The 24,916-nt window shown below is 41.5% G+C and overlaps 2 protein-coding genes across 9 annotated transcripts in view; one reads left to right on the top strand and one right to left on the bottom strand.

Moving 5' to 3' along the window:
- The first annotated feature begins 3,646 nt into the window (after window positions 1-3,646).
- On the top strand, window positions 3,647-9,438 carry macroh2a2 (macroH2A.2 histone). 2 transcript variants are annotated; one of them, XM_083695093.1, is made up of 9 exons: window positions 3,647-3,791; window positions 5,006-5,193; window positions 5,305-5,411; window positions 6,871-7,065; window positions 7,186-7,290; window positions 7,590-7,689; window positions 7,781-7,870; window positions 8,111-8,285; window positions 8,825-9,438. In XM_083695093.1, exons 2-9 carry the CDS (start codon window positions 5,022-5,024, stop codon window positions 8,988-8,990), a joined length of 1,110 nt encoding a protein of 369 aa, XP_083551219.1. In that variant the 5' UTR covers window positions 3,647-3,791; window positions 5,006-5,021; the 3' UTR covers window positions 8,991-9,438. The 2 variants fall into 2 exon arrangements, with proteins under 2 accessions (XP_083551219.1, XP_083551218.1); XM_083695092.1 differs by having other exon boundaries at window positions 7,183-7,290.
- A 2,539-nt stretch (window positions 9,439-11,977) lies between these two features.
- Window positions 11,978-24,916, bottom strand: part of gbf1 (golgi brefeldin A resistant guanine nucleotide exchange factor 1) — a 71,357-nt gene continuing 58,418 nt past the window's right edge. For 4 of the 7 annotated variants that reach the window (XM_083695784.1, XM_083695785.1, XM_083695788.1 and 1 more), the window contains exons 32-40: window positions 23,579-23,825; window positions 22,304-22,506; window positions 20,870-21,020; window positions 20,482-20,612; window positions 18,694-18,795; window positions 16,367-16,480; window positions 15,840-16,017; window positions 14,425-14,595; window positions 11,978-14,243 (exon numbers count right to left, since the gene is read on the bottom strand). In XM_083695784.1, coding sequence (XP_083551910.1) covers window positions 13,984-14,243; window positions 14,425-14,595; window positions 15,840-16,017; window positions 16,367-16,480; window positions 18,694-18,795; window positions 20,482-20,612; window positions 20,870-21,020; window positions 22,304-22,506; window positions 23,579-23,825 — 1,557 coding nt within the window. In that variant the 3' untranslated portion in view covers window positions 11,978-13,983. The remainder of the gene's footprint in view (window positions 14,244-14,424; window positions 14,596-15,839; window positions 16,018-16,366; window positions 16,481-18,693; window positions 18,796-20,481; window positions 20,613-20,869; window positions 21,021-22,303; window positions 22,507-23,578; window positions 23,826-24,916) is intronic. The other 3 variants (XM_083695787.1, XM_083695790.1, XM_083695786.1) reach the window with 2 other exon arrangements.

The raw sequence follows: 24,916 nt of genomic DNA, 5'->3' as shown, positions 1-24,916 counted from the left end.
TACCATGAAATATGGGGACTATGCATAAAAAGTGTTGTAATTTCTGAATGGTGAAACCAATATGTACACAAATATCATCTAATACAAGATGAGAACCTCTACATTAACCTCATAGCAAATCCAAACTGTTGGAGTGTAAAACCAAAAGAAGAAAACAAAAAATGCTTCACTGTCCCATTACTTATATAGGGTACTGTACAAAGCAACACCTCCATCAATGTGGAGGCCATCAATGTCCAAACAGCACTTGACATGTGTCAAGCCAGACTTGGTCCAGGCAAGGCTAGACACTATATAATAGAGAGAGTGCATAGACCTATGGGGCTCTGGGTGTGTAGTCAGTTACTGTCTGTAGTGTCTTCTGTCTGGTCAAAACAAAATCTCATCTACAGAGAGGGGATTGTATCAATATCCTCAAAGACCTGATTTTGAATCCAAGGGTGTCCTCCAAACTCTGTTTATTGACTTTTGATATACATGTTTCAGTACAACGTGACGTAGTACAGTAGCACACAGCTACCTACAGTATGTTCAGAACACATTTTAACCCCTCTGATTGTGCCTTGGGTCTCCTATAAACATTTCTCTGGGTCAGTCAGTCCCCAAATGTCTCCAATCATGGTCTTGTTTCATCTAAGCATACACCTACACGATGGAAAATGAATTACCTACCACCCAAAACACCAGATGGTCTGCACCAAGGAAAAAGTCAATCAAGTGTATTCTGCTCTGAAAAAGTTAGTTATGCCTTCCGGCTGCGTCAGAGAAAGGTTTGACTCCGGAATCGAATCTGTTTAATAAAAATATTTGACTGCCCAAAACATCTCTGGACCCCAACAGTCGCATACACAGTGAGGGTTCTGTGCAGAGTGAGTCATATCCACCATGCAAGACATCATATCCAGTTAACAGCTGCAGAGTTTGTTCCTATTTCTACGAATTCAGGTAGTAGATCCAGATAAGACTTAAAACACAACATTGAAACACATGATGCTCACAGATGCTGGGTCGTACTAGGCACTTGCTAGGCACAGAGTTTGTCTGGACTGTTGCATCCAGGTGTTTTCAACATTCTGCCGCTGAATGCTGACTAAGAAGGTACATGCTCTTCTCTCTCTCTCTCTCTCCCCCCCCCCCCCCCCCCCTCAGACAGTAGGGCTGGGGAAACCATCTTTTCTGCTGCTCTTGAGAAATGCTACACAAGGCATCTGGCACACTATGGCTACCACAGACAGGACCATCATCTGAATGGGTTCGGTCCTTCAACAGGAACTATATTCCCCCCCCTTCTATTCCACCTTATCCCCTACAATGAGTAATTCAGAAGTCTGGCGTTTAAACCATGTTTCTCTGTCTGATGGGGTGTGGTGTGCTGGCATTTGTCAAGGGCAATCTGGATTACATTTAATGCCTAAAACAGAATGTTTTTCAAATAAACCCACAGCTGTGTGGGCTGGGTTGTTTGGGAGTACACTTGGTCGCACCCTTTCTTTCACAGTATTGTCAGACATGAAAATAAGAATTGTGAACGTTTGACATCTATGGGTATTTAAAGACAATTCAAAGACCACCAGTCATCTCATCTGTTAGCATATAGTATGACGGCTAATAAGATGACTAACTCGTAATACACTATATACACAGAGAAGCAATGCATTCATCAAAATGTATTATAAACATGTATTTATACATATATACAATGTGCACACCTTATCAGCACACACATAATAATCTATAGGCACTATGCAGTCATATTAGTTTTAAGGTTAAGTAGTTTATCACTGATAATGCTTATGGGTCTGCTGAGACGATGAAAGGAGAATAACACAAGAGACATGCAGACACTGACCTCTACTGGACAGCAAGTGAAAGCAGGAGAGACAAAACCTCCCTGTGGAGTATGCTGTCTCCACTATAAGTAATTTCATTCATGAACTTTTCACAATTTACACATTAAAATTGTAAAACTAAAAAAGACTAACACCTCCTCAAGCTTAAAAAGTGTCAAACTGCATTGTACAATCATTTGTTATGGTCCAATAATAATTAAGAACATTTTTGGAGACAGATTTCACAAAAATGGTCTTTTACTGCTCTCTGTGGACAGTTTACTAAACAATGACAGTGTCAAATGCAATTGTTAAACCTCAAATCTTCCCATTGCAAGTAGAAAACAACAAATATTAAAAAAAACAAATTGAACATTAGACACAGTTGCATGACTAAAAATGCATTTATTTGATTAACTAATCTTAAGACTAAAGAGAGTTAGGCTGGCTGTCAGATCATCAATGTGAAAGAGCTGGAAAGGATGCACGATTGGAATGGAACAATAGGCCTACCACGCCAGGGGCCGTGGGCTGCGTCGCTCATTTACTAAGAGCTCCTAGCAGTAAGAGCAGTTAAAATCGTAATGTCTTCATGATAACTTTGTTATCATTCCTAACGATTGTATGAGTGTGAGTTTATCAAGCTTCCAATAAGGGGATAAAAACCATAAGAGACACAGGTGATTTACATGTAGCTTGAAATTTGTTGGCATGTCTCTTTTGAGGTTTAGATTGAGGGGGGTTCATCAGCAGAGGTGCGTACAATATCATACAATATCGTACAATATCATACAATATCATACAATATCATGTCATAACAACAACAGAAGGCCAGTGCAGAGGCACCACACTGGTGCCAGTGATGTAGAGCCAGGGGGGGTTCATGGTTTGGCTGGGGTCACTCATGAAGACCAAGAAGTTGACCTCTAGCAAGCCATTGACCTTGGGACAGGAACACACTTGACCTTGAGGAAAAAGGCACATAGCATTAGTGCAAACAGACATTGAAGCACCGGATGCTGTCTTAGTTACAACTCACAACCTTTCCAACACCGTACCTAGACTATGATTGGATGTAAGACAAGTTAAATATTCTTTATTCCTTCACATAAACATTGAAACTGTATCTTGGTCGGTGACTAAGAAATGATTTGTGCTGTAACGTGAGTATGTGGCGATGTAATAGAACTAAAAGTAGTCCTGTGATGACCCTCCATGTAGTTATTGGCTTTGACAGCTCAAAGATAGAGGGAAGTGTTCTGATTGGTTTATCTGATATCAAAGTCCAATTTGATTTCCCTTTAATGTACACACTTGTAATGTGGTTTAGCCTTCATTAATTTTTTATAGACTGGAAGTTTCCCTCATCCCAATAATTCCAGGAGCATATTTTCTTCAGAACAATTTCAATATCTTGCAAAGAAGTGTTCATGTGAACATTTTACGAATTTGTCTTTGTCTGTAATTTTAATGATTGGCTGTGTTAAAACATTGATAATAAAGAAAAAAATGCAAAAAGTTTTTAAGGATTAACAGATACAATAAATGTAGTGCAACTTGACCTACAGTGGCCTTGACAACAGGCTGGAAACAGTGTCTATGTACCTACAGAATTATGATTTACATAATTCCAAAACAGGTAGGTTAAAAGCACATCTGGGCATACATTGCCTTCTATCTTCAAGCACATCGCGTTCCTTTCAACCAACATTCTTCACCCCTTGAAGCCATGTTGAGGGGGCGTTTTCATTCTATTTTTCCCTGGACTGAATTTTTCCCCTTTGCAGCATCAGTAGCATAGAGCCTGCCTCCGACGATTGTACGGTGGTTGTGGCTGTAGTTTTTAGGAACAGGATATGCACAAGGACAGCGAATAAGAAAAAAACATATACAACCATTCCTCGGGGATATCGCAAAGGAAAACTCAGGCCTGCATTGATTCGTGTAAAAGAGGACAAACAGGTACAAACTTGGGGAATTTCACGCTCGCGCATATCCGCCTTTATGCATTTCGTGGCGAGCTGCGTCTCCGAAAGGAACGTTACTTTCCATGTCTGATGAGATTACACATTCAATGGATTGAAAACAAAATGGGGGTTGCGCTCTAGCAGAGGAGGGACACAGTTAAAAGAAAGGTTACGGCCCGATGTCCCAGACCTTTCTCTTTGAAAACAATAGCCAACGTATGTCTGGACAAGCGACCCAGTCAAGCGAGGCCCTTAATTAGTTAGGTGGCATAGTCCTGCTTCCATACGCGCAGCCTATCGGAAAAATGCACGTACCAGCGAGTCTATTTTTACTCTGCAGAATAACGCGTCTGTAACCAATGCACGTCTCTGTACATATTCCGTCCGGAATCTACATTTGATATAGTTATCATATTGGATATTTACCGTTAGACGTCTTATTTCACCGAAAACATTTACTGAACAACAGTATTTCCTTGCAGTCTTGCACTGTACAGTAGGTGGCACGATCAGATGCGTTGTCCTTGTTTTTCATTTCTCAACAGCACGGGAGCAATCGAGGATACAGAATGCATATTATGTAATGCCTATGAAAGGCAGTTAATTTCTACAATTGTACAGGCCACGGCGGCCTGTACTTCGTCTGGACTACAGTATTGTGGAGTTTGTTTACCTCTAGGGAAGCACCCTTCCTACTTTACCTGGGAGAAACATGCATCAATCAATGCATTTATCAATAATACTGAATATGAATATCTTCAGTTAATTATCCATAGTATATGACAATGATATGTATTCAAGATGGGTTTTGCTTGTTTTCATTCAGTTACTGATCTAATCTGCAGACGGATAAGATGCTCAAGTGAATGGATATTCATGGAATATTCAGTGGTGTCTCTAAATTGTTTGCAAATGCATAGAGGCCTGTTTATGCCACTGACATGTTGTCACACATGTTCATTTCTTTAATTCTGTCTCATTTGCACACCTGCCAAACACACGTCTTCATGTCAAACAGCAGAAATATAAGCCTGCCTAAGAGCAGGAAGATGATCATCTTAATTACTGAATTCATTTTAGGACAGAAACAAAGTGGTTATTGTAAAACAATGCCTGTGTATTTCAGCTTATTAGCCTACATACAGTATGCAGTTTATGCAAAATTGCGATCACACACTATGATAATCTGTCCACCTCTTTCACAAGTAGACTCATCTGAGCCAGGATGTCAGCCCGAGGCGGGAAGAAGAAGACCACCAAGCTGTCCCGGTCCGCCCGAGCAGGGGTCATCTTTCCCGTGGGGAGGATGATGAGGTATCTTCGCACAGGGACCCACAAGTACCGCATCGGCATGGGCGCCCCCGTCTACATGGCAGCCGTCATAGAGTACCTGGCAGGTTGGTGCTACACTTGGATGGGGAAACACACACACACACAGGAGTGATGGATGATATCTAACATGTATACAAATTATTTCTAAAGATGCATTTCATCCTTTCTTTATTTAGCTGAGATTTTGGAGTTGGCAGGAAATGCAGCACGGGACAACAAGAAAGGCAGAATAACCCCCAGGCACATCAAGCTGGCAGTCGCAAATGATGAGGAGCTCAACCAGGTACCATACAGTATACTTCCTCTTGAAAAGGGCCAAAAAAAGCTGTTAGGACATTGAGATAAACTGTCCACAGTATACATGAAACTATAATTATGTAGGTAATCCCTTTGTCTAACTGTCCATGGACTTTTTAATTACACCAGAATCAGAATTCTTTTATTTGGCCAAGTATATTTGCACATACAGGAAATTGACTTGGTGAGGTTGGTGCATGGACATAAAAAACAAATAGCAAATATTGACAAGAAATTTACAAAATAGCAAAATATTAACAAAATAGCAGTAACAAATGTACAAATGTACAAATAAAGAGCAGCAGAACAGTACATCTTGTAGGCTGTGTGAGACTAAATGGCAATGAGGCTAGAGGCTAAGAAATGGTTGTGGGGCATGTACACTATAAATTAGAATAATTTTAAATAATTATAAATTACACTGTCAGTGCATTGTTTGTGTGACAGGGTGGGGGGGGGGGGGTGGAAGTCCCAGAGTCAGTGAGAGGCAGGGGGCTTGGTTGTGAGCCCCACTGCCATGGAGAAGAAACTGTTCAGGTGGCTCAAGGTTTTAGTCTTGATTGACCGGAACCTTTTGGATGGAAGTCTCTGGAAGAGGTGATGACCAGGATGGGAAGGATCAGCGATGATCTTTCCTGCTCTCTTACTGGTTCTGGAGTGGAACAGGTCCAGGAGAGATGGCAGGTTGCAGCCGATGACCTTCTCGGCTGACCGAATGATCCGCTGCAGTCTGCCTTTGTCCTTGGCAGTGGAGGCAGCGAACCAGACAGTGATTGATGAGCTGAGGATGGACTCAATGATGGCCGTGTAGAACTCGACCATCACTTTCTGCGGCATGTTGAATTTCTTCAGCTGCTCCAAGAAGAACATCCTCTGCTGGGCCTTCTTGATGGTGGAGGTGATGTTCTCCGCCCACCTGAGGTCCTTTGAAATTATTGTCCCCAGGAATCTGAATGACTCCACAATGTTAACTGGGGAGTCACACATGATGAGGGCTTCTCCTCAAGTCTACTACCATCTCTACAGTTTTTAGGGCGTTCAGCTCCAAGTAGTTCTGGCTGCACCAGGAAGCCAGGCTGTCAACTTCCTCTCTGTAGGTGGCCTCATCACCATTGGAGATTAATCCAATGAGGGTTGTGTCATCCGCGAACTTCAGGAGTTTGACAGAAAGGTGGCTAGAGGTGCAGCTATTGGTGTAGAGGGAGAAGAGTGGAGGAGAGCACACAGCCTTGTGGGGCTCCGGTGCTGATGGTCCGGGGCTCCATATGGTGCCTGAACAAGGTATACAATATTTTGTGCCTTCTTGTAGCTTCTACGAGTGTGTGTGTAGACAGCCAATCGAGTAGACGTTTTTTTTTTTTTTTTTTTTTACCCCTTGAAGTAACTAACCAATATAGATGATATATTGTACTTCAATGCATACAATATTCTGTGCCATCTCTTAGCTTCTGCGAGGGGTGACCATATCAAATGGAGGTGTCCTGCCACGTATTCACCCGGAGCTGCTGTCCAAGAAGAGGGGAGGCAGAGTGAAGGTTGACACTCAGATGACCGTCCCAGAGAAGAGGGCGGAGCGCGTCAAAAGCATCAAGAAACCCACCACCAAAAAAGGCAAAGGCAAACCAGGCCGCAAGCCAAGGGTCAGTGTGCTTTCAATTGTTTTTAAAAAATGTATGTTAACTACTATGTATTGGTACTGATATAAGCAGCATATGTAAAGTCTACTGTACTTACATAGTCTTTGGTTCTTTGGACAGAAGAGCACAGAAAATGACAAAGAGGTGGTAGCTAACTCAACAGTGGAAGATGGACCGGGTGATGGATTCACTATCCTCTCAGCGAAAAGCCTGTTCCTTGGACAAAAGGTAAAATGTTCAATCATCACATCTAACATAAACCCCTAATTGGCCCTTTTTGTCCTAAACTCTTATTGGAGTGATGTTTTTGCCACCCTTGGAACAGGTCTCTCTTGTAAGAGATTTTTCCTCAATGGGATTTACCTGTATAAATAATAGAAAATAAAAAAAATGGATAAACAAAATAAATATGCATGGTTTGTCATAACTAGAATGATGGTAAATGGATCACTTTCGATGTGTAAAGGAGTTGCAGAAAACATGGTAATTTAGTTATAGCAACTGTAACCCTTTGTCCTTTTTAACAGCTTTCCCTAACAGAGAGTGAAATTAGCAAAATTGGAACAATCAAGGTGGAAGGAATAATCAATCCCACAAATGCAGAGATTGACCTCAAAGAAGGAGTGGGTGAGGATGCCACACATGCTTGTCAGTTTATATTAAGAACAGTGAAAGCCAGACCCAGACCTCTTACCTTCTGTTTGTTCTTTGTGTATAGGCAATGCTCTGGAGAAGACAGGGGGGCGGGAGTTCCTGGAGGCGGTAAAGGAACTGAGGAAAGCACAGGGACCTCTGGAGGTAGCATCAGGTATGGGGACTCAGATACAGACTAGTATGCTGACAGAGGTCAGAGAATGAAACTAAGAAAAACAAAATTACTGTTGAAAATAATGTAATTACCTAACATGCTTTTCCCCAAAAATCTACAATGCACAATGCTACAACTTTCCGCTGATGAATCTGTAAACTCTAAAACATTAATACTGATCTTCCATGTGGGTTTACAGAGGTCCAGAGAGTACATGTGTTTTGTTTTTTCCTCCTGTAGTTGCAGTGAGCCAGGCCAATGGGATGGCGGCCCGCTTTGTGATCCACTGCAACATCCCTCAGTGGGGCTCGGAGAAATGTGAAGACCAGCTGGAGAAGACAGTCAAAAACTGTCTCTCTGCCGCAGAGGAGAAGAAACTCAAGTCTGTGGCCTTCCCCTCACTTCCAGCCGGCCGGTGAGCCCACTGAATTATGACTCTTGGCATTCAGTAGAGGCCACCATAGCAATGTTTACGCCACAATGGTCAAATACAGTTTCAGAAAGGCTTGGCACTATAAAACCTGGTAGACTCCCCTCACAGGTAAACTTGGTACCAACTACCTGGTAGACTCCCCACACAGGTAAATGCTTCACGGTTTCAGAATAAGAAGGTTACATGCTTGCGCAGTAGTTGGTAAGTATAGACACTGCATAAACATTGCTAAGGGTTTGATTGAATCCCAGCCATAATTAAAGCCATTAACAACGCTGTTATTAAAAGGTAGACTCAGTGATATGGCATAGCCACGAAATAGGAGAGCAACTTCCAGCAGAGATGGCTAGCCTGAAGTTAGTGTCACTTGTATGACTTCCCATGGTAGCGTCACATCATTGAGACTACCTTTATTTTCCTTTTTTGTGAACATTATTATTTAAGTTAGTTCTCGTCCCAGGTGAAAATCTGTACTGACCCCACACATCACCAAAGCCACATCTGTCTCTCTCTTTGCGTAGGAACGGATTCCCAAAGCAAACAGCAGCCCAGCTGATCCTCAAGGCCATTTCCAACCATTTTGTGTCTGCGACAACTTCCTCCCTGAAAAACATTTACTTTGTACTGTTTGACAGCGAGAGCATCGGAATATACCTTCAGGAAATGGCCAAGTTGGACGCCAAGTGAAGGAAGACAAGCCTGAAAAAAATATGCTTGGTTTTGGGGTGTTTTTTTATCGATTGCAGTTGTATTTCAACTGAATTTTGTTTTTTGCAGCTGGGATACAGTAGTGTGCCGGAAGGTGCTGTAAGTAAGTGTTTTTGATGACATGGAAAAGCCTCGGAAGGCGTAAAAAAAATGTTGTTTGTGAGTGAAGTACTGTAAACAAATTACATCACACTGTCCTCCTTTTATGATATTGCATTCTTCTTAGACTAGAATAACTTAATCCCCAAGGCTTGTCATTCTTATTCCTTATTTACTGTTATTGTTTTTACATTCCATGTACAAAGACGACAATTTTGACGGTTGTTTTTTCGGCCAGAATCCCTCTGTAGTTTCTGATACGATTAGTTTACTAAGAAAAAAAAGTGTTTCTCATTCTGCTTTGAAATAAAAATCCAGATGTTTTACACCACAGAATCAGCTTTGATTTCCACCATGTGTTTACTGATACATCACTAATATTTAAGAGTAACACTTTAGAATTAACTTATTCATGAACTATGCTGTTGGTTTACTTTATGTCCCTAACAGTCATTATTACTTTAAATCCTACATTTAACTTTATTTTTGTTTTACTATTATCTGTATTGCCTGACCACATATCCGGAACAGTAAAAACGCTAGGAGCGTACTGGCGATAATCTGGTTATATAAAACTCCTGGCCCTCGTCATTATACCAAACTAACACGGCACAGTCAGCGATCATGTTAAAGGGATGTTCCACCTTCTTAAAAAGTGTTCCTGGTTTGGCCCTGACCTTGGCTGTAGTTGATTTGCCCAGACAGTTTTCGTTACATATTTTCCTTCTTTTAGATCTGAGTCATATTTTGGGCCCCATTCATTCTGGAAGTATGTCCAAAACACCTTGCATACATGCCAAACGAAATAACATCACATTCCCTCTGAAGACTGTCTACATTAACAAAAATGCTAAGTCAGTTGCCTACACTGTAATCCACTTTAGCATTTTGTAAAATTGATATGGATATGGAAAATGCAAAAGTGCATTACAGCATAACAAAATAATAATGCAGATACAGTCTACAGAGAGGGATTCAGTCATAATATTAGTTGGATTGGAGTGGTCCGCAAGTGTGTTTTGGATTTTCAGAATGAATGGTTCCCAAAATATGACTACTCCGTATCTAAGGAAGGAAGACATGTAACTAAACTACAATTGTCGCCGATACGGCCTTTCCCTGACCTGAACACCATACCAAAGGTTACCAGCTCAGGCCCAGCGGGGCCAGAATAACAAAGGAAAGGAAATCTAAAGAACAGGAGATGGCGCCAAAGGCTACAAGCGACGCTCCGACTGCCAATAGGCGTAAGACAAGGTCCCCTCAACAGCACAGCAAAGCTACGTCACCACCCAGGGAGATGACCCCACCCGGAGGCCTAATCCTGGAGTCAGAGCCTGAACCCGAGACTACCTACTATCGACCGAAACCCATTCTCAAGAGGCGTAGCAGCGTGGCTACTCGGGTGACTCAAACCTCCGAAGATGATGAAGAGCTCACCGCTATTAAGAAGAAGGTGAGGATCATTGTTCCAGAGAGACCATTTTGAACAACTTTTAACATTTTTGTATTACTGTCTGTTATCCATTTTGACATTTTTTGCTATGCTGTAACACTTTAAGCCTAAATAAAGATCTAACCTGCAATTAAAGCAACAGTTTTTCTAAATTTAATAAAGTACTTTTTTTTTTCAGTCACCTAAGAATTTATACCCTCCTTGTTACATAATATATTAGGCTTATAACGCATTATAGGATCTGAATGGTTATTCTAGCCCCAGAGATATCTACCATCTGGTAGAATATCTATTCTTTGGGTAAAGGTATACTTAGCGATAAATAACTTATCCACGACCACAACAACTTGCACTCGTTAAGATTAGAGCTGTCGTTAACTATTGGGGCTTTTTATGTTATGCAAGTCTTTAGTGGGTTATTTCAATCACCGGCCACTTTATTAGGTACATCTGTTCAACTGCTCGGTAACGCAAATATTTAATCAGCCAATCACATGGCAGCAACTCAATGCATTTAGACATGTAGACATGGTCAAGACGATCTGCTGAAGTTCAAACCGAGCATCAGAATGGGGAAGAAAGGTGATTTAAGTGACTTTGAACGTGGCATGGTTGTTGGTGCCAGACGGGCTGGTCTGAGTATTTCAGAAACTGCTGATCTACTGGGATTTTCATGCACAACCATCTCTAGGGTTTACAGAGAATGGTCCAAAAAAGAGAAAATATCCAGTGAGCGGCAGTTCTTTGGGCGAAAATGACTTGATGACTGATGAATGAGTTGAAAATGAATGAGTTGATGCCAGAGGTCAGAGGAGAATGGCCAGACTGGTTCGAGATGATAGAAAGGCAACAGTAACTCAAATAACCACTTGTTACAACCAAGGTATGCAGAAGACCATTTTTGAATGCACAACATGTCGAACCTTGAAGCAGATGGGCTACAAAAGGGGGTCCAACCCAGTACTAGCAAGGTGTACCTAAAAGTGGCCGGTGAGTGTATGTTTGCATAGTGTGGAAAGAGGAAGCAGGGAAGACAATAGGACGGAGACAGTTAACAGTGGAGTGAATCTAATCGACACTAGCCTAAAATATCACTTTTAGCGTCCTGTTAGGTAGGTGACCTTCAAACTAAGAGTTTTTTATCCCGTAGAGGACGGCTAGAAACCGGGGCCTTGTACGGGGTCTTTTTCACCAGGAGACACAATCAAAGTAAAGACCAAACCAGAAACAATTTTCAAAGAAGCGGAACATTCCTTTAAATACTGTGGGAATAAGACCAGAGGTCTAACACAAAAATGTAAGTACAACAAAGTGAAATGTCCCAAGATCCTGGAGTGGATCTTATTCTACATGGAGAAAAACATTCTTTCTCACTCAATATGAAACATGGCACAAACAAAGCAAACCAATTTCTTTACATTATATTTATTACATTGTAAAAAGTACATTACCTTTTATATATATATATACACATTATATTCATGTAATTTCCTGTTCATTCAAGAATTAGCTCCAGATATATCTAATGATGCAGTACAACAAATTAACATACGGCTTACAAAAAGACTAAACGCCCATTCAACAGGGAACACCACGTCATCGTGTTGTGTTGGTGCACAGAATGCAGTGTGATTCTGATTTCTCTTACATAAGGCAATGGATCTGAGGACCTGATCAGAAAGCAGTTGCTCCCAACTTTGCTTCAAGTTCCCCAACTTCCCCAACACCCCATCCCCATTCATAACTGAATAAATAAGATAAAATAACATACACCGACAAGGGGCAATATTCAAGCTGGATGCAAAAAAGGTTGGTCTAAATACAGACTGGGCCAGTGACACTTGCCGTGTTCTGAGACTGATTGGATATGATCTAAACTATTATCCTTCAATACACAGAGATGTCTGGCATGGGTATCCATCCAAAGGAAAGTCATGGCTCTAACTTTCAACCTACATCCCCTCATGTCACCTACTTTCAACCTATACACCTACTCCTCCTTGCTCTGCAAAAAAAAAAAAAAAAGACTACTTCATTGTGTGCAGACCGTACATCATATACAAGCATACTTTTACCATGTCAAGTAGGATCAAGTATTCTGATATTCTAATCTTTCAACAAAAAATCCAGAGCTCTGGACCCTCCATGTGTCATTTGTAAATTAAAATGAAACAGTGGAATTCAAGGACTGCTTGTCCCAGATCTGATGATATCTGTCTACGGAATCTGGCTCAAGTCAATTTTAGAGATAATTTTTCAAAAGTGGCCACAATTACGGTATGCATGTTACAAACGGGACAAATACACATGAAAAAATTAAGTAAATACTGTCCTCTTTAAATAATCTCATAAGACCTTCCGACAAAACTCCCCCACCTAAGCTCATCCATAAAAGCTAACACAAAAGACTGCCATCACAGAACACAACCAATCAACTTCTCAAACAGACCAGTCCACACATCTGGAATGTTCTAGTCACCATTGTTCACAGTAGCAACATCTCAAATCTGCATTTTGAAGCCTTACTCACTTAGCCTCATTTATCTGTCCCTCTAGGGGTAGTATGGGGAAGGGGGGGGGGGCATTTATAGTAAAATAAATATTATTTTTTAGGTAATTTAGTGTAATTGTATGGAAATTATAGGAACAGCCTTGTGACATTGTGCAGGCAAGTTTCTCCCTCTCTGGGTGTTACATGATAGGCAATGGTATAATATACTTCAGAAACCTCTCAGAAACGAAATGTTCAATTGGAAATATATAAACTATGTATGTTTTTTATTACTGCACTGTACATTTCAACCCTCAGTGGTATGATAATAGTAAATTATACAGCAATTGCTTCTCTCTTTTTTTAAGACAGTGCCCTGATACTTTCGACTGTAGTAAAATTGATCTTTGTACATCCTACTCAGTAAGCAACATGCAGTACCTAAAAGTTATTCACTATGATGTTTGTTCCCCTTCAGAATCACTAGGTGAATGTATAAGTACGTATAAGCATCACTAACAACGCACTCAACTCTGTATTCTCTAGTTGAAACTCTCAGTTCTGAAGTCGGGAGTCGAAAAAAACACATGGAATCGAGTTGAAAAGGAGCTGCCCTTAATATCCATGTAGCATATGTAGTGTATATCTCATGAATATGAATCTTCTGACAAATACGTGAATATTGAAGGACAGCAGGTCATGTTGACTAGAGGCTAGATGAGTTCAAAGCCAGATGACACTGTTGTTTTGTTGGAGTGGTGACCATGGTGGTGCATGGTCTCTCTGTGTCAGAGCTGCTCTGGGGGTGGTCTACTCTACTCTCCCCCTAGAGGGACAGAGGAGACAGCCATGTTGTTGAGAGGACTGACTAGGGACAGTGGTGCACCCCTGTGAAGTGATGGTGGGCGGGGAGGGCAAAGGAGGCTCTATTTGACCTCGGAGGTGTCAGCGGGGTCGGTAGGCTGGTGGGCGGTAAGCAGGGGCAGGGGGGAGGAGGCCTTAATGAGGGCGGGATTGAGGATGATGGGGAGGGACATGGGGGGTACGCCCACCTGCAGGGGGGAGGCCAGGGGCTGCAGGATGAGGGGAGACTGGCCCATGGGTGAGGGGACCTGAGAGGTGGTCATCTTCCCTGGGGTGTGCATGGGGGGAGTCGACGGGGTCACAGGAGATGATCGGTCTGTTCCTGGAAGAGAAAATATTTTGTGAAGTATAATGTCATTCAGATAAAGTCTACCTTTTTACTAATGATATGAAACCAAAAAAATAATCTTAGCTTACAAATGCTGCTTTGAAACTCTAGTCTGGGATGATATAGACAGTGTTCACCAGACTTCAACTGTGAGTAGTAGCCATGTTTGTGTTACCGTTGGCACTAGGTGGTGATGACTCCTGGGGCGACTCTGGTCTGCTGAGGGTCTTTGGCTCTGCGGGGGAGGCTGGCACGGGGGAGGGGGCCTGGGCTGGGGGTGGTGAGGCTGGGGGGGAGGCAGGGGCAGCAGGCTGGGCAGGCTCAACAGGGGCACTGGGGCCAGGATCTATGGACACCGCAGTTGATGTAAATTATCTTGCAAAGTGTCTAAAAATACATCTGATGCAAAACATGAGGAGTGAATTTTAACATAGACTTCAAAGAAGGTAAGAAAAGAGAGAGCAGAGTATGTATCATAGTGTATGGAAAAAAGGGTTGAGCATCACAATGGTCTTTAGTCTATCATAAGTAGGGCCTAGCATTTTTCCTGGTCAGGTCAGAAAACACTCCTGGCCCTAATCATAGCTAGTTATCTTTGTTTCTCTCTAAATGGAGATTACACTGTAATCCCACACCTACAGTGCCATCCATAGGTATTGGAAAGAGGAAGCATGTTGTCTTCTTTTAGCTCTATACTCCAATAGTTTGGATTTGAAATCAAACTTTTTGGTTTCACCATTTAGAAATTACAACCCTTTTTATACATAGTGCCCCTATTTCAGGGCACCAAAAGTATTAGAAAATTGGCTTGACAGGTTTCTAGTTAGTCATGTGTGTTCCATCACATTTGTGCAGGCATAAGAGAGCTGTCAATGTCTAGTATTGATTCTAGGCTTTGCATTTGCCTTTGGAGTCTGCTATTGGTGTCTGTCAACATGAGGACCAAAGAGAAGTCAATGAAAGTCAAGGAAGCTATTATGAGGCTGAAATGTCAGAAAAAACAATCAGAAACATAGCCAAAACTAACGACGTACCAAAATCAACAGTTTGTAACATCATTAAAAAATAAAGAAAGCACTGGTGAGCTCAGCAATTGCAAACAGGCTGGTAGGCCAAGGAAGACTCCTAGGAAGTACCTAAAAAGCCTACAGAGGTCTGGAAAACGGTATTGTGGACAGATAAGAACATATTATCATGTACCAGAGTGATTGCAAGAGAAAAAATTATCTGCTCAAGACTTACAGCATACCACCTCATCTGTGAAACATGGTGGAAGGGGTGCTATGGTTTGGGCATACATAACTGGCAAACTTTTCTTAATTGATGATGTTACTCCTGACAGGAGCAGCAGAATGTATTCTGAAGTGTGCAGAAACATCTTGTCTGCTCAAGTACAAGCAAATGCCTCCAAAATAATTTGAAGATGCTTCATCATTCACTAGAATATCATTCTTTCACACATAGAAGATTGACCTGCAAACACTGATTTTACAATAGTTTTGTGGCTGGGTTTTGGGGAGAAATTAAGTACTACCTAAGCTTAGAAACTTTTGGGAAACTGAACCTAGTACAATACAGCACAGTACGTACCTGCTATGACAGTTTGCTTGAAGAGTTCCTCTCTGAGGCGGGGCAGGAAGCAGTCGATGCGTTCCCAGGTGATCTCCCACAGGTTGGAGTATCCCGTGCTGGAGTCTGCGCTGTGGAAGATACCTGCTGTGTCCATCACCAGCAGCATGTTCTTCAGGGACTCTGGGATGGCCTCCAACTGGGGACAAACATGGGTCATGTGTTTGCCACTGTCACCAAAGGCACATTTCCACATTGTGTTTGTTTTTAAAAATTCTATAATGTTTTTTTTCTATTCTATAACAACCAGCCAACCTGTCAAAACATCATGAATGGAAAACATCACTCATCGCCTTCACTTCATTACACTGGTCTGAAAGCACTGCAGCAGGTGACATCAAATGCTCGACCATGTTGCTTTCACTCATGCTTGTTGCTCTCAGTTCAATGTAGAATAATAGAAGTGATGGAGGAGCAGTGCCCTCAGCCAACTGAGACACAGAGCTAGGTGTTAGCATCAGCATTCATGTGATATGAGCCATCCTCACCAGCAGGTCACTGGAGCCAGCGTGCATGTACTTATCCATGAAGTCCAGGATGGTAAGCCACAGGGCAGCGAACGTGGGCAGAGACAGCAGAGGGGAGAGGTGCTGCAGGAACACCTGGAAGTAAGGGACATCAATAAGACACTGTTACCAATGCAGGATGCATGGGGAGAGATGCTCTGTGAGATAGCACAGGGGACTGCTAAAAGACATATGAGCTGTGCTAGTCCATTTACATAGGAATTAGCATGATTATGGTGTGTGTTAATGGTGTGTTTCTCTGAGAAGGAAAGAGGTTATTTGCTCCAACGACAGCAAAACAAGTGCTCAAGCTCTGGATATACCTATACATATACAGATACAGTGCCCTGCATAAATAATGGGACAATGAAGCATTTTTTCTTCTTTGGGCTCTACAGTTGGCCAAAGTTTAGAGCTGAGCCACCGCTGTGACAATGTCGCGACACCAAAGGTGAGTTGTTTTTTTTTAGGTCATTAACCTCATCAAAACCACCACCAGGAGGCATCTATGAGCATGATGGATATGTTTACAGTGTGTTTACAAACATTGCCGCCTGATTAATTATGTAAAGAGTAGCTTATGAGTTGCTGTTTCAATTTGGATATAATGTATATGGACACACAAAGCAAAGAGCGCAGTTTGTGTCATACATTTTCTGCTCTGGCACTGAAGGTATTTCACATGATTGAAATAAGAACGTTCATGAATCAGTCAAAAATCTTTACATGCCATGTGCAATGACGAGAATAAAACAAACAGCTCTGATCACGAGAGCGTTGCATATATTCGTCAGTATGTCAGTCTGATCTGATCACCCTCGCATTTTGGCTATTTGTCCAGGGACGTAGGGAGTATATTTTGCAAGGGGGTGCTGCCTAAAATGTTGTAGCATATATTGATGATTTGTGTGAATCGCATGTGTATTCATTTGCGTTTTGAGATATTCAGTAATTATAACAAGTCCAAAAGGCTGTTTGTATTTGCAGCAACATGGAATTAGCAAAACCAAGAATACTGTACATGTCCGCTATTGCAATCGAGTCCATTCCAGTCAGTTATACGAGAAAAAAAAAGACACGCCTCTGCTATGGAAGACATTGAAGACAGACGTGGCGTAATTAGTTGTCAATAATGTTTTTTACCAGCATCTCAATAGTGAGGAGGAGAGAGCGCACGGTGGATGATTAGAGCCAGTTAAATCCTGTGACTGGAGCATGTGTTTTTGTAATTGTTTGAGTTAATTAATATGAAATTTTGTGGACACACTGCCACATATATTCCATGTCTGACATCATTTTATAAAGTGTCCATGAAGACATTAATTATTTTTAAATTAAGCTTTATCCAAAGACATCATCCCCCTCACAGCATTTTAGGCAGCACCCCCTCGCAAAATATAATTCCTACATCCCTGATAACAACTGTAGGCTACTTTTCTATCCAGTCTCAATCCCACTGAAACCCCAACTTCATTCTATAATCAATACATTGCATTATTAAAGCCGACTCGTGCTTATTCATATCAGACTGCGCTAAAACATTTACCCCGTTTCTCTGCGCTGAGAGAATGCATGATGACGGCATGACAGTAGATAGGAGTTGGTCCTATTGCTTGGTCCTCGTTAAAATAACCTGATCTAAACCAAGTCCACTCTTCATCTCTGTAATTCATGAGATGCTATAATAAACTAGATTTTGCCAATCTATCTGATAGGTAAGCTGATAAGGCAAACCATTTTCTTTTCAAACATCCTTCACAGCTCTGTGGTTGCTTTCAGCAGCACTTCACACCGTGTATATAGTTGTTTGTTTTGAGGTCCTTTTTGCCTAAAATCCTTCTACTTTCCACTTTTTAGCCCAGCCCTAGTTGCTATGGCAGTATGTTTGGGGTCATTGTCTTACTGTATGATGAAACAGAATCCAATGAATTTGCCTACCTCCTGGAGAGTGTTCCTGATCTGTGGGACAGTTGTTGGGGATTTTCTTAATTATGGTGAGAATTCATCCACTGTAGAAGTCCTTGGCCTACCAGCCCGTTTGCGTTTGCATTTTGTTTATGATGTTCCAAACTGTTCATCATCACTAAGGTTTTGGCTATGATATTTTGTTCTGTTTTTTTTTTTCTTTTGCCAAATAATGGCTTTATTGACTTTCATTGACACCTCTTTGGTCTTCTACTTCAACCTTTGATTTCAAATCCCAAAAATTACTTACGCAGGGCACTGTATGTTGTGAGAGGTTTTATGCTCTTCATTGACAGACAATATTATGTGAGTTGATTGAGCTGAGTAGAGTGTAAGTATCAGACCTTAGACAGTAGGGTGCAGGCTCTCATCCTGGTCTCCTCCATTCCTCCCACGTCTGCAGGGCTGATGTTGTCCAGCAGCTTCGTCAGCAGGGGGAACAGCACCTGGGACACACACGCACACACATAAATTAAAGCACACAATATAGATGTTCTTTTTTTTTTTTTTTTACCGTGAAATCCTAACTTGAAATGTGCATGCATACTGTATCTCATGTTTTGATGATTCCATATCGATTGAATCGGGATTTGCACTCAAATCCATTGTGTGCATTTATTCAGAGAAGACTAAATGAAAAAAGAGGACTCTGCGAACTGCAGTAGATGCTCCCAAGTGCATTCATTAACAATGTTCTGACCCTTAGGTCTTCATTCAGTCTCCATTAATCTCGCGTAGCCATACCTCCAAATCACCTTGTTCTCATGTCTCCTTTGGTGGTCTGGAGAATTTTAGATTAGCCTGGCTTGGATTGAACTGGACGGAGCGATGGGAGAATGTGTTTGAAATTTCATTGGATGTTCCATTGCAAGAACATACCCGTAGAATGTTGTTAAGTGAGTCATCTTTTCCCACCGGATAAGACTATTTTGCAGAGAGTTGTTGCTAGCTTGCAACATTGTAGAAAATGGAAGAAAACCTGAAGGAAAAACTTCAGTTTGTTTGGAGCTCCACCCAAGCAATGTATTTGATTGGTATGACGTGATATCGGTTGAGGGAGATATTTATGACATACATACTGCATGACAGGAAATTTCTTTGACTTAAACTAGTTATTTTCTTAAGAGATTCCAGACTAAATCAATATTCTAAGACTCGTGTGAAACTCTCGCTGCGGCCATAGTGTTTAAGAGTCTTACGACTATAAATCTGAGGCTCTTTATAGTCAGCTAGTAGAAAGCCAATCTATCATTTTTTATTAATTGGAGTTTGATGGAACTTGATTAGACTAACTATCATTGATTCCTTGATCAATCAAAGAATACACACCGCCTACGACATGGTGTCCCCTAAATTGTGGGAAATTCCCAGTCAATCACTCAAATGGATGACTGTGCGACAAAATACAAGATAACATGTTTTTCTTTACAGGTAATATTTAGAACCCATGTGCGGATACCATATATTTCAGTCTTATGCTTTCTGGATAATGTTACTCAAAGCCAGACAAATGAACTGAAAGTGTGCTGCCATCGCCGTGCTCTTCACTGGGGTGCAGGTTTCAAGACTTTCTTATGTACATTATGGATGCCTTTTGCCTGAATTGCCTCGAATGGGTGAACTGAAGAGGGAAAACCCAAATCTGTCCCCCTTCTTGAGATCCCTCCCCACGATGGGCCAAAATGGCCATTGTGATCTCCACTTTGATGTTGAGAGGCCCTTGGAATGTGTGAATACTTAAGTGTCATTTGACTGGTACTGATAAGATGAGGTCTGATTGATTCTCCCTTACAAACAGCTCTTGATTTGATTACTTATGGTTGGAAGACGGGTATGAAACAGATGTTGAGGAACACATATTTCTCTTTGTTTTTTGGTCTGTGGTCCCAGCTGTTGTGGTAACATTTCTGATATATTTGCTTTGTAACAGTTGTCTACGTGTTATTAAAGCCTCAATACCCTGCACATAGTGTAGATTTAGATTATGTATATTAAGTATGCTTTGTTATTAACAATGCATAACCAAATGTCCTTGCCAATCCTTCATATTGTAACAACCCATATTGCCAACCCTTAAGGTTCTAGAGAGTGAGTGAAGAGATTCTGGATAGGTGATGCCCCCGTCTTATCACCTTATTGAAGCAGGACTCCCACTCCACAGCATCCAGAGTCTGTAGGTCGTGCACCAACAGGGCCCTCTGGAGGTAGGTCAGAGCCTGCATACGCACCTGGCGCCTGGCGTCACAGCACAGCCAGGCGATACCTGAGAGAGAGGTTTACACACGATGGATGGACATCAGGGTGAAGTCACACAGAGAGCAGGGGCTGGCTAGGGTGCATTATTATTGAAGGGCTTCAGTGGAGAGATTCAAGGAACAAAATGTTCACACAAGGACATTGACAACCACATTATTTGGAAATGTAAACATGAGAAAATGATCTATCTAATAATAAAACCAGGGTATGTGATGTATCTATGTGAACCTATTTGATTGACAGTGGTTCAAGACTAACTCTGACCTTGCAGCAAAGGACACCAGCAGCTGGTCCACAGTGTCTGGGAGTCAGCCTCGATCTTCTTCCCTGCCGCCTCCAAATGGCGCTGTTCCTCTGCCCAGGAGCTGTAGATGCTGGCAGCCCTTGTGTGCAGCGTGTGCATCAGGTCTAACAGCTGAACCAAAGGAAAAACAACCACACAATGTTAATGATGATAATAGTGAATGAGCAGAGACTCTTAAATGCCTCTCTCACACGCAGCTCAGTAACAACATATGACTTCAGGATTTTTGATACAATGTTGTTGTTAGGGAAGAAGGGTGAATTATATGGGGGTTGGAACTCACAGAAATGATTGAATCAAAGTAACAAGCAAGCGTAGAAATTATAGTAGGTCTCTTGAATTAATAAATAACCACCTTTCAAATCAAACAAACAACTGTGAAATTATGTAATTACGACTTAAATCATGTAAAACCAAATAGTCAAATGAAATGCACACCGATCATGTAAGTGTTGGTCTTTAAATAAAGGATACAACAGTGTCAGCGTCTTCAGGTCTAGCAGCTATTATTCAAGCACTGTCTGTTTATGAGCATTATGACTTTCATATGAATGGTATGAGTCCAACCTGTCAATCAAATTGACTGGCCCACACATCAGCTCTCTCACTGCTCGATGTCAGTCTAGATTTCCTCAGCCAATCATTCAGGAAGCTCGAATACAATTGCAGACATTACCATGATTACATGGCACAGACAGACTTATAGCATATAAAGCATATACAATTTATCTGACCTTAAATGTGCAATTTGTAGCTTTTTCCCCTTGAAAATGTCACTAATAAACCATTTCCAGGGTTCATACCAACATGAGAAAGTAAAATGTAAGGACTTTTTTTTGTATATTAATGTATCTCCCCCCCCCCCCCCCAACGTGTTCAAAATGTGCTCTTTGACATTAACATGTTTTTATTTTTTACATTGCAAAATACATAAGAAGAATGCAAGCATTGCCTGACTATTGCTTTTATTTTAAAACTGATCAAAACTCCTACATTCTTGCTGGATTTAAAACCAGGATAAAGGATGCAGATAGAAATTTCATGCATAGAGCTGAGGCAACCCCTTACTTTACATGAGGGGCACATCTGCTCTACACAATGTACAGATATCTCTCTCTCTCTGAATGTTGTGTAAAGCTGCCTTCACATGATTCGGGTCAAGAATGTTTTCAAAGGGAAGATGCATCTGCGTCCCTCCTTGGCACTGCGTGACACAGACATTTAAGGTAGCGCAAGCACAGGCCAAAGTTCAACATCACTGAAGCATGTCAAGCTGTGCCGGACCTTGCAACAAGCGCAGCGCATGCCACGTATCATGCCGCTTAGAGCCTCCTCCTGAATAAGTGTGTGAGCAGGGAAAGGTAGAAGAGGGTAAAGAGGGCTGCTGTACTTACGTCCTGACTAACCTGTAATGACACCGTGTGGTAGCTGGCCGGCACGCCCTCGTCCTCCTCCTCGTCACTATGGGAACGCGAGGGTCGCTGGCTAGAGGTCTTGGCCCGGCGAGATGCTCCCTCCTTCTCCCGGGGTTTCTTCCTCAGGCGAGACTTGGCCGAGTCGTACTTGTGAATCTTCTTCTTCTCGTGGGTCCTGTAGCCTGCATAGGCCCCAAAGGACTTTAAACTATGGTTTTAACGTTGGAAAAAGAGGCTCCCGAACACTTGCAAGTGAATCAATTGAATAAGTGCAACGTTTCAGTCCACTCGTTCACTTGTAAACAGAGGCAGTGTGCGGGAGCCTCTTTTTTCTAAATTAAGCTTGACCTCTCTTTTTTATTTACTCTACAGTTGCCTACAGTACTACGATCTGAGCAGGTTTAAGGCAAGTGATTTTCTCAGCCAATATTGCACAATGTGTACCATATTGGTAAGTACACACATTGATATTTCAAAAGATGTTGTCACATTTTGATGTGCATGACTTTCAATACACTTGTGCTTGGTGCTATCCAGTACATAACAGAGAAAGTGAGGATGTCTTAAAAATAGCCTTTCCAATGTGGAGGGTTGCCAAGACATTCCTTTCATGTTAAACCTTCACAGGCAACAAAAGGCTACATCAACTCTATTCAGTAATGCCAGGTTTCAGGGGTGAATGGTTTTCATTTGTTTCCCCATATAGATTAGTGCTACACTTAGCCATGGTCTTTGATCGATCCAAGGGCCTGGAGCAATGGGAGAAATGAATAGGCCATCAGCAGTGCCAGAGCTTAATTGTGCAGCAAGGGATGAAGTCCTAAATAGGGGATTGGTGTTAGGGAATCCCTGAGCTAGGTTAGTCACTCCAGAGACATGGTGTAAGACCCCCCCCCAAGCCTAGCCCAATGTAGCAAAACTACAGTGCCTTTAAATCATAGAGGGTAAAATTTGGGAGCAACTCTGACCGAGTCCGAGGTGTGATGGCTTAGAAAAACAACTTGGCTAAATATGATATAAATATAAATTCAATATGAAAACACAATGAATGTTACAGTACTTAATGTTAAAATAAAAAAATAAAAAAAAATAAAAAATGTTTTTTTGTCTTGTTACCAGTTTGTTTTTTTGTTTCTTGCATTTATAAATGTCATTATAAACAATCAATAAATGACCATGGAATAAAACAAATAAATTATGAAATGAAGTGATTTCTGTTGGCAAACAGGAATTGATAGTAACAGGAAGTCAAACCTCCGTTGAGGCTGGCCTCCACGAACACGCGTATGGCCTTCACACACAGCTCAAAATTCTCGGGCGTGACGTGGGCCGCATCTCTCACGATGAAGGAAAGGGACTCCACACACTTGATGAGGGACTTGGTGTCATGTAGACTCATGTCCTGGCCGACCGTCAGACTGTACTGATTCACCAAAGGGTTCACCAGGGGCTTGGAGCCAGGGGCAAAGGGCTTGCTGCTGTCCAGATCGTCTTTCCCAACCTAGGAATTTAAATACACTTGTGTGAGATATGAGACACGCAACAACTTTGTTTACAAGGAGAGGCCCCCTAAAAACAGGAATTGATAGTAACAGGAAGTCTAAAATGTGGAAGTTACATAAGAAATGCAATGAAATGTTTAGAAGTTTGAATGTGCAGCTGTTTTCAAGTCTATCTTTAGCAATTTCGTCTTCTCATGTTAAGTCAATAGAACATATCTATGCTAAATACATGCTAATACATGGGATAGATACAAATCTAGTGAAAGCTAATTACAACGTCTCTATGACAACAAATGACACCAGGATGGCTATGTTTGTAGCTTGTAACATATCTCATCATAAATTGCTAATGATATCTCACATAACAGAAGCCTAATGTTAGCTTGCTAGGTACTGTTGGCTAGTCTACAAACTAACAATGATGTAATAACGTGTATAACAGAGTGTGTGTAGCTAATCACCTAAACATATATGTCCAGCAGTGGAGATTCATAGCCAGCAAATGATGAGCGCAGCACATCCCGCAAAATCCAGACATCCAGTGGCGTAGAACACTGCATTCATCTAACTAAAATGATTTCCTACCTCGTACTCCATGTCACACGTTGGGTTGATATTCTAGATTAGAGTGTCTGCAAGATTCAAATGCTTAGATTGGGAATTTGATTGATCATCATTGCTTGATCGCCAAAAATCCTTATGCTGTTTTTCATTGTTCGCTAGTTTTTAAGTACAGATGACTCCTCACTCTAGGCCTGTATGATAGGGTACTTAATATCCCGCTGTGGGACAAATGCAACCCTACAGTACCTTCCATAAGTATTGGAATTTTGTCTTCTTTTAGCTCTATTTTATCCTCCAACAGTTTAGATCAAACAATTACTATGAGGTTAAATTAAAAATTCTGCTTTAATTCGATGTTCTCTTTTTTCAGATTGACTTCACCATTTAGAAATTACAACCATTTTATACATAGTCCCCCTTATTTCAGGGAATCAGTAGTATTGGAAAATTGGCTTGACAGGTGTTTCTGGTTAGTCAGGTGTGTTCCATTGCATCATTTGTGCACGCATAAGAGAGCTGTCAATGT

The sequence above is a fragment of the Argentina silus genome (assembly GCF_951799395.1).
Source record: "Argentina silus genome assembly, chromosome: X".
Lineage (NCBI taxonomy): Eukaryota > Metazoa > Chordata > Actinopteri > Argentiniformes > Argentinidae > Argentina > Argentina silus.
Note: the sequence above shows the minus strand (reverse complement) of the source record. Positions and strands in the feature narration are given on the sequence as shown.

Bases quoted from the DNA above. Each gene is read 5' to 3' on its own strand.
- macroh2a2 (XM_083695092.1), top strand. From the start codon at position 5,022: ATGTCAGCCCGAGGCGGGAAGAAGAAGACCACCAAGCTGTCCCGGTCC. The intron at 5,194-5,304 runs GTTGGTGCTACA...TTCTTTATTTAG, and splicing joins CGTCATAGAGTACCTGGCAG to CTGAGATTTTGGAGTTGGCA. The intron at 8,286-8,824 runs GTGAGCCCACTG...CTCTTTGCGTAG, and splicing joins CCCTCACTTCCAGCCGGCCG to GAACGGATTCCCAAAGCAAA.